The following is a 10,461-nucleotide window of genomic DNA, read 5'->3' on the forward strand; positions in this document are numbered from 1 at the left end:
CTTCCCCGAACCCCGCGCATAGCGGAAGCTTAGTGCACCAGGCTGCCCTTCTTTTAAGAAGTGCGTCTAAACATCACCCTTTATATCGTTTTTGTAGTTACTCAATGTTTGGGAATGAGACGTAGTAGTTTTTGTTGGAGGTTTTTTCCACCTTTGGAATAATAATTGCTCATGCATAAAGATACTGCATTAGTTTTGTTCTTTTTTTGACTTGATATCATAGTATTAATTTTATTCTCACAAGATTCTCAATATAGAGGAATTATACTTGTAAGATTAGATAGATCCAAATTAAAACCCCTTTGATTAATTAGTTTTGTTTCTTATATGGTCTTCAATGTAGGGGTAAGGTCTACGTACACACTATTCTCCCCAGATTTCACGGTGTGGGATAATGCTGGGTATATTGTTGTTGTTGTTTTTTCTTATATGGTCTTCTATGTGCTTAATATCATGAAATAGTGTGCTTTATTTCACTTCATGCTTTTCCTTTGCTTAATTTGTCTCCTTGCAAGGTTCAAAGAGAGAAATAATGTCTGTCTAAACTCTAAAGTATACACAAATGCATAATCTTAATCCAAAAGAAACTTAGAATAATGGCCAAGATACACAAGTGAAATACATTTTTCCAAACAGCCTTGAGGCCCTTGACATTTTAGTAGCATAGTCACACTTACAAATAAATAACCACATCACACCACTTTCTACACATTTCTTCTCACCTTCAACAGCCAAAATTAAATTACAAAAATCATCACCAAAGAAAAAAAATCCCTCTTATCTAAACTTCATCATAAACCTTTATTTTAACAAGAATTAATTATGCTTGTTACTCATCAACATTTTCCCTGTCAAACCACAAGCCAAAGCTTCTTTAGGTATTTTCTTGACAAGATGAACACCTTCAGCAAATATAACTCCCATTCCCATATGTAAATGTGGCTCAATATGACAATGAAAAGCCCAAACTCCAGGATTATCTGTCACAAATCTTAGTGCAGTCCAACCAAAGGGAAAAATCACAGCAGTATTTCTCAATGGTGGATTCTTTAAATTGAACTTCTTGACATCTTTTTCACTAAATTTCCCTTCTCCATATCCCAATACCCAAAAATCATGTCCATGCAAATGCCAAGGATGAATTTCACTAACATCTTTAGCTAAGGCATTTGCATTTTGTAGGATAATGTCAATTGTAGTATTGAACTTTAGCATATACACACCATTACCATATGTAGAATTAGAATTTGGTGCTTGTTTTAGGACATCATAGTCCTTAGGGAAGTTGTCCGGTGGAGGTTTCGTGTCAAACGCGTTTATGCCATATCTAATCGAGCCTAAATAAGGTGTCGTTGGCAAGACCAACGACACGTTATTTATAGCCCATTTCGTGTAACCATCGATTTTGTTCTGAGTATTGAGCAGGATGATACGACGATGGTTCTGAGGTGGTGGCTTAGGTGATCCCATTAAGGCAAAAATTTTGTTAGAAAATGACTTACTATGGTTATAATCATTCCAAAGGGGTGCTATAGGTGGTGGTAAAGTTGGAAATTTGGATGCAGAATTTGGAAGATAGTTTAATAAGGTGAGGCCTTGAGGTGTTTTTGGTTCTCTTCCTCTTACATTTATTGAAATCCAATAATTTTTGGTAGGATCTTGATCTGTTTTGAAAAGAATTGAATAGCTTTCACCTGAATAAATGTCCATGTCTTGTACTGAAAATGGTTGAACATAGTTTCCATCTGCTTCTACTACCACCATCTTGTGACCCTATATATAAACACAAATATATATGTAAGAATTCATTTTCTTTAAAAAGATAAATTGAAAGGGGAAATATAGCTATTGAAATTATTCAATATGGAAGAACGCGTAAAAATAATTGCACTATGTTTGGTCGATTGCAAGCTATATTGCTCAGACTCTTTGAAGATGTTGCCACACTCATGTCGAATCCTCCAGAAATACACTACTTTTGGAGGATCTGACACATACCTAGCAATATTTTTGAAGAGAAAAACAACATTACAAGTATAGGACATGGAGAAATATTGCAAGGATCACCCTCTTTGTTATATATATAATCTTCATATTTGAATCTAAGTGGACTTATGTGAAAATCATTTCTTAGACTACATATTGTAGTTTTGCCCGATTAAATAGTCAAGATTGAAATAAATACATAATGGAGTACTAGATGAAATGAATATCTAATTCTATCTATATTTGTTTGTTGCACATATATATAGAGTTCGATCGATTTGAACTATTAATTATGTCAAACCTGCAAATCTATTGTTTGGTGCACTACTAAGAGGCGGACCTACGCTTGTCCAAGGGCAGTCAATTAATATCTCCTTACTAAAAAATTATATAGATTGGTAACAAGTTTTTATATGAATATACTATATGTTAAATCTCATTGATTTTTTCATATATTTTTTTATATATTTTAATTTTCTTAGTGAAAAAATTAACTCCCCCACTATCCATCAATATATTCCAACCATATAGCCTACCCCATAGCTCCACCTCAAAATGCCTCAAAGTAAGAGAAATAGAGAATCTAAGAGTCATCATACTATCATCCAATAGCAAAATTATACAGTACCATATCTTTTTTGGAAAGTGGAAAGAACATAATATAGAAAAAAGATAAGGTTTACTTTTGTACGTTTACTAAAAAAAATAATTAATTAATAAATAAATAAACAAGTTTTATATATTTACCCCAATGGCCAAGCTGAGTGAAGCCAATGCAGTAGTACTGGCCACCCTAAGCCTGTAAATCTTGTTGGGACGCACGCGCAGAATCTGGGGTGCGTACTGTTCACCCCCTCTTAACTTGCACTGTGGAAGTGGTGGTTTGCTAAACCGCGCCGCAAGTGAACAATTGTATTGACCTCTCCCATTTAGCAACAATGTCTGTTTTTCACACCATAAGAAATAAAAAATTGATTAAACATACTTTTTTTCCAATTAGAACATCTTAAATAAAATAGGAAATTAAAAAATAATAATGTACTAATACCACAAAGAAATTCAGAAACAAGAACTTACAAACGACATAAGTTTACCATAATTATGTAATAATTTTATATATATATATATCTTTTTAATTTTATTTATCTCACTTGAAAAAGACAATCAGATGCTGTCGAAGTTTATTAATAAAAAAAACTTCAAAAAGATTACTGGCAAACACGGTCTTCAAAAAGTCAAGATATAAGAAATTTTGTTTATTTAAGTCTAAGGAAAAGAACATAAAGATTTGGATAAATTAAAAAACGAATAAATATTATCATGTTGCGTGATTTTTTCCTAACTTAAGAGTAAAGGTAAGAGAAAAGAAATACTACTATATTAGATTAGTTTATGATAAAATTCATTCTCTAGGCAGAACCAATAACTATGTTTTTTTTATAGTTATTTCCTAATTGTAAGTATAATCTGTAATATTACCGAACTATATGTATCTGTATTTGATATAGAAGATGGACTAAAACTTAGGCAAAATTAGGTTTTTTTTTTTATTAAATATTTATACAGGAAAAGGAGATTAAATTTAAATTGTATAATAAGAATAAGAAAATTTAAGAGAAATGGTGCTTTTAAAATTACAAGTATTAGACTTTTATCTGTAATAGAGAGAAATAGACTTTAACCATTTAGGTTGTGATGGGATAAACAAGAATCCTCTATCTTGGAAATAAAAAAAATTATATATAGTAGAGAATGCCTCGACTTTATAGGATCTTATGCTATACAAATCAAGATTAGTCGGAACTTTAAAACAATGCCGAATAAAAAATCGAGAATTCCAAGAGTTTAATTTAGATTTTGGCTTAAAATATGGGACGAGAAAGACATCATCATTAAAAAGACATAGGGACCAAAAGTTCATTCAAATCACTATTTTTCAAACGTAGTGTTTACTCCAATTTCATGATTTTTTTTTTCTTTTTTGTGAGGGTGATTTGACTATGGAAAAAAGAAACAAAACTTTTTGGAAGCGTGATTTGAAACTCTGAATGATCAAAGCGTGCACGAAAAAGATGGGAGACAAACAAACGAAGAGAAGGACTTTGTCAAAAAGCAAAAACAAAAACAAAACATAAGGAAAAGAAGAAAAAATAAAATATAAACACAAAAAAATGATAGTGTGAATAATTTCAAAATTTTCAAGATATTTTCATTAATAATTATAACAATTAAATTGCCTTATTTGTACTATAAAATAATTTTATTTTGTCTATTCTACAACAAATTTATTTGTCAATCATGATATGACTATATTTTTTTTATATACCAATAACGGTTGTATGGTGGAGCAGTAAGTATTCATCCTAAATTAGAAATTTCGGGTTTCAGCTATGCGTATGGAGTCGTCTTTAGGGAGTATTCCACTTCGCAATGAGGGACTTTTCGCAAATAGTCTCTCTACCTTCACATGATAGGGTAAGGTCTGCATAGACAAGACCTCCTCCCCCTCCCCCACCTCAGTGGTGGAGCCACCTTATAGGAAGAGTGTCAAATAACACACCTTTGTGGGAAAAATACATTGTGTAGGTAGGTAAAAAAATAAACTAAATGTATATATACTATGTATTGACTCCCCTTAATTTCCTGGTATGTATACTTTTATGTATTTTGACAGGGCCGAATACATACGGAGACACTTAAAGTTGGCACGATCTTTCATTTAGACACTTCATCTTACATTTTAACCATGTATTTACTGTGTCATTTAGACACAAAATTTTTAGGCATCCATACGTAATAGATGCGTGAAATTCACACACCAGGGTAACCAATAAGATGGAGACACATGGATTTATTAACAATTAAAAAAAGACTTTAGAAAAATGAAAAAGAATAAAAGAAAAACAAGAATCCCAACCCACCCCTCCCCTCCGTCATCTTCCCCAACGACCCCCAACCCCCTTCTTTTCCATCTTCATCTGCAAAACAAAGTACTCCCATAACCATGACTTGGCTTAATTCTAGGCCACATTGCCGGAAATGGAGTTTCAGGTTTCCAAATCGAACAGAACAAATGCAAAATTTTGCAAAATTCTTAGATTTCACCGGAAAAGTTCGTACTTGGATTTTTTGAAAATCTAAAAATTAGGGTTCGAAGTTGGCTGGGTGTTCGAGTTTTTGGTTGTAAACGCTGATACGAGGTGAGGTCTGAAGATTTGAGCTTTGATTTGAACTGCTTTTCTAGGGTTTTGGGTTCGAAACTTGAACTGATTGTTCGACGAAGAAGACGAACTTAGGTCTTTTGATTTTGCAGTTGTTTGTTCGAATTGATCACTGGGGCTTGGTATTGATATTGTTTAGAGTTTTCATTTCAAGTTTTAAATCATTTGGTGAAGATTTGAGTGAGATTGGTTCATTTTGGGTCTGCTGAAGCACAATGACATTCTTGGCTTTCACTGGAAAAGCTCAAGCTATTTTCATTCATTTTGCTTCTTCTTCTTCTTCTTCTTCGTTTTAGTCTCAGTTCTCTGCTTCTTCTTCTTCATTTCAGTTCTGAAAGGAATGGAAATAGCCAAGAATCTTTGCCAAGAACTTTTCCTTGGCAAACAAATAAGGACTTGATAACAAACAAACAAAAGTCATTGTGCTTCAGCACTGTCATATTCCTTTCCAATAAGAATCTCTGCTATTTCCATTCATTGTGCTTCTAAGTACTACTGTACTTTATATGACAATTTTGAAGAAAGTACTATTGTATTGAACTTTTCGTTTTCGGCTGAATTTGAATCTGGTATGGGATTCGAAAGAAGAAGAGGAAAATGAGTCGGAGAAGATGACGGAAAGTGGAGGAGACAATGGTAGAAATGGTGGTGGACATAAAGAAGAAGAAGGAAATAAAAAAATAAAAAAAAAAATCTATTTTTTGGGCTTTTCACGCGCCCATATTGGGTGAAACTCACTCTATGTGCCAACTCAACAAGAAGTGTTTAATTGGAACAAAGTTCATCTAACGTACGTGCTCAATAGGAAACTTTCTTAAGTTCAGGTGTCTAAATGAAAGATCGGGCCAACTTTAAGTGTCTCCGTATGTATTCAGCCTTTTGACACCCCTTGACGAAAATTTTCGCTCCGCTACTGCCCCACCCCCCAGACCCCATCTGTACTGAGAATACACTGGGTACGTATGGTGTTGTAGAGAAAAAGTTTCCGGTGCAGATCCAAATTTGCTCGGGCTCTATTACGAATACTGAACATCGAATGAGAAAACAAAAAATTATATAGATGTATACCTGGGGTTCACCAATCCAACGAAGAGGATTGGAAGAGAGGTCAACTTCTTGTTCATGGGAACCTTTGTGCCACCAGTCACTAAGCAATAAATTGAATTCTCCATCATAATGGAATGGTTCTTTTTCACCTTCTCCAACTTCCACTATTAGTGAACCATATAGCCCTGCTGATCTTTGCATTCCATAGTGTCCATGGTAGAAGTATGTCCCTGCCTGTTAATTTCACACACACACACACTAATTAATCCAACATGCATTGCAACCATTGAAAGTGCATGGCAAGGAACCACGACAAAGATATGTTGTTCGGATTTTTTAAAAATACTATTGTATATGTCGGAAGGGGAACCTTGGAGCAACGGTAAAGTTGTTTCCGTGTGACCTATATGTAACGGGTTAGAACCGTAGAAGCAGCCACTAATGAAGCATTAGGGTAGGTTGTCTACATCACATCCCTTGGAGTGTAGCCCTTGCTCTTGTGTGAATATGGAAAGATTCGTGCATCGGGCTGCCTATTTACTGTTGTGTATGTCGGATCCTTCAAAAATTACTATTTTTGTGATAGTACTTTTGAAGTGTCCGAGCAACATAACCGAAAATATAATTCTAACGTTTTTTCCATCTTATTAGTCAAACCAGTTAAATGCAAATAAAAATTATTGGATGTTTGCTCGCCTGGTAAAAAGAAAAAAGTACGAAATTAATACCTGACAGATGAGATAACATTTCATAGCTCGTATTTTACTTTTAAAAGTATCTTGAGATAATAATCTGTAAGATTGAAATAATAATCTGTCTTTTTAATTTTAACCCAACTTAAGTTAAACAAAGTTGAAGAACAAAAGCACTTTTATTGTTTGAACTTTTTAATCTTTTTATCACTTTTGTCTTTTGAAGTACTACTATAAAACAACATTATCCCACGTCAGACCAAATCTGACGACTTTTGCAATATTCCAATGCAAGTTGGCAAAAAGGTGAGAAATAAGTACAATAAAAATAAAAGTACCACTTAATAACAAAGATATAGCTGGTGAAACTTTTAGATATTTGGACCTATTCTTAATTAAATAAAATTGAGGTATTATACTAATATCTCCACTAGCTTAGTAGCATTATGAGTCCAAAATAAAGTAATTAATTACTTCATTGAGAGGATCTTATGCTTTGTCTATTTATAATTTAAAATATTATTCGTCTTTCTAAGTAGACCAGCAGAATAATCAGCACACAGTAACTTTGGCTAGCAGTAAGCTTTGCTACAGCGAAGCTCTTGAGCCGTATGCGAAAACTCGCACGTGTGATCAGAGCAGGATCTAGGACTTGACCGTGACACTATGATATTCAATATAAATTTATAACTGCTCATAAAAATTGGTACGGGGACCTATACTAATATTTGACTATTTTTAAAGACATTTGTAAGTATATATGGAGTTTTTGCCGAAATTTTCGGGTGCCCGTGACCCCTCAACTTATAGTGTAGGTCCTCTCTGCGTGTGATTCTTGGGGGGAGAGAGAGCTAATAGGAGTCATCTCATTCTAATAGCGTATATTTGGAGTCATCTTTTATTTTTATTTTTCCATGGCTTCTCCACTTTTATATTTCTGCTTTACTTGAGTCGAGGATCTATCAAGAACACCATTTACCTTCCCGAGGCAAGGGTACCTACCATCCCGGACCCTATGTAAAATTATACTAGTAATGTTGTTGTTGTGTGTTAGTGTGAGAAATGAGAAAGAGGAGAAAAAGAAGAATGTACCTTATCAACTTTAAACCTATAGAGAAATGTCTCTCCAGGGTTAATGGCGCATTGGGAAATTGCTGCAGTTCCATCAGCCCATGGTGTTCCGATCTATAATTAAAATTTTATTTAAAGGTAAATAGAAAAAGAAAAGAGGAGAAATGCCAGTCAAATAAAAAAATAAAAAAATAAAAGGATAATAAATAAACAAATATACCGAATAATAAGACACACTGTGCTTCTATATGTATCGTTTTTCAAATTCTTTAAGGAAAAGAAATCCTCAAATAATTGTTTCACCTTTTACTGTAAAAAACATAAGAACCATTGAACCTAACCCTAATACTAAGTATAGCTCTAAAACAATAAAAAAATCAAAAATCAAAAACGCGTTCCACGCAGATTTATACTCAACTTTATTTATCTCTGTGCATAAATAATAGAGATGTCACTATTTCTATACTACTACAAGTTCAAAAAGTTATTTAGGTGGATTGAACACCAACAAGGAAGGAAAGTGTCCAGCTCAATGGTGAAGAGAGTTCAAATTTTATTTAATTTTTTCTTTTTTAAAAAAGGGAACACCAAGAAGGAGAAGAAAAAAGTTTGACTAAAGAATGTACCATTTTTACAGGCTAAGTTACGACCTATAATAGCAAGTAATTGGTTATAGCAAACCAAATAATAAAGTAGGCATAAAAATATAAATAACCTGCTATAATAAGTTAACTACACTAACCATATAGAAAAAATTACTCTATCATCGTACATAACTTAAATCCAATTAGTATTAATTGATATCAAAATAAATAAAGTTACCTGTTATAATGTGTTAAACTACGTTAAAAAACTTTAAAATAAATTAACTTAGATCCATGCTATTCTCTTTTTCCTAATTAAGGAGGGACGGGACCTATAAAGTAAAATAAGGTAACGCAGGGTTTGGAGACCCCAAAACAATGTGCCATAGGCAGTCTACCTGATACAAGTATCAGTAACCAATTTTACGATTCGAACTCGTAAACTATAGATAACAAGTAAACTATAGATAACAAGGAGACATATAAAGTAAAATAATATTTATACTATCAGTACCTGTCGGATTCCATGCCAATGAATGACAACACCTTCAGTATGTAGCTTGTTAGTAAGATGAACAGCAACAGTATCACCAGCTTTTGCCCTAATAGTTGGACCAGGAAACTGTCCATTGATTCCCATTACTACACTTTCTTCACCATCTGGTGACCAATGAATATATTCCACGTCCCATTTAAAATGCCGTGTTTTTGCTGCCATTACTGACCTAGATGAAGATAACTCAAGCAAAATCAATGGCAACAAGAAGAAGAACAAGAAGCCTAAGGAAGCCATTGTTTCTTTAATTAATAACAAATAGAATAGAAGAAAAGAAAGAGGAGTTTTATACAAAGCTCACACTAATGGAGCTTTGTACTTCATTTGTGGAAAATGTTGTAACATTAGAGCATATATATATAAGGGGGTGGGTGAGGGTTTAGAGGGAAATATATGAGTAGGGCAGGGCCGAGCTAGAATATATTTTATGAGTTCTGTCGAATATAGTAGCTTTATTAATTCAAATTTTATATTTGTCTTAAAAATCTATTAACTATATACATATTATTAATTTAGAACATAGTAATTTAAACGGACTAGAATATCCTGAACCATAAACTTCAAATTCTGACTCCACCTCTAGTGTAAGGTGGTAATACAAGTTTTAATTTTTTTAATTTGTAAGTTGAAGGGGTAAGCAAAGTCATACTACTTCTTAAATGTATTTTGAAAAAAAAAATATTAATAAATTTATAAAGGGGAGATACCAATGAGTTTTAAATCTAGGGGTTTCCTGTACGCAATAGAGTGTTTGTCTGTGTGTGATTTTATATTTCAAAGATCTCGACTTGCCGGTACAAAAGTTTTTTCCCAAATAAAATAATTAATGAAAAAATGGTAGTCCGGTGCACGAAGCATGTTGAGCTCATTCATCTGTACCTTAAGAGAGTGTGATGTAGATAGTCTATCATAATATAAGGATCAGTAGCTGATTCCGCGGCTTGAACTCATGACCTATAGGTCACGTGGAGACAATTGTCAACAAAATAAGTATCAAACAAAATTATTTAACGTGTTTTTTCAAATAAAAGAAAATAGTAATCAAACATTCTTCATGGTTCTATATATCATCTCTTTACGATTCTGTTAATATCCTACATAAAATTCTTTGACTGAAAGGATTTGTGAAAAACATTTCAATTTAATGAAAGGACCCGTTTAATATGGAATACTTGAATTTTAAAGAAATAATATAGAAATTAACAGGGTATATTTATTTTTCTGTTTAATTTTTATGTGAAAATGAGAGATAATGCAAAAACCTGGGGAAAGAGATAAATGGTAAAGCTAGTCAGAAATAGTGA

General features: G+C 33.1%; 1 protein-coding gene across 1 annotated transcript; it reads right to left on the bottom strand.

The window, feature by feature from the left end:
* Window positions 1–574: 574 nt before the first annotated feature.
* LOC107826841 (L-ascorbate oxidase) lies at window positions 575–9,481 on the bottom strand. Its single transcript, NM_001326172.1, is given in 5 exon segments — window positions 575–1,773; window positions 2,734–2,928; window positions 6,276–6,488; window positions 8,039–8,131; window positions 9,116–9,481. Coding segments are annotated over 5 exon segments (1,737 nt in total). The 5' UTR covers window positions 9,395–9,481; the 3' UTR covers window positions 575–816.
* Window positions 9,482–10,461: the final 980 nt, after the last annotated feature.

This window comes from Nicotiana tabacum, chromosome 18 (genome assembly GCF_000715075.1).
Source record: "Nicotiana tabacum cultivar K326 chromosome 18, ASM71507v2, whole genome shotgun sequence".
Taxonomy (NCBI): Eukaryota; Viridiplantae; Streptophyta; class Magnoliopsida; order Solanales; family Solanaceae; genus Nicotiana; species Nicotiana tabacum.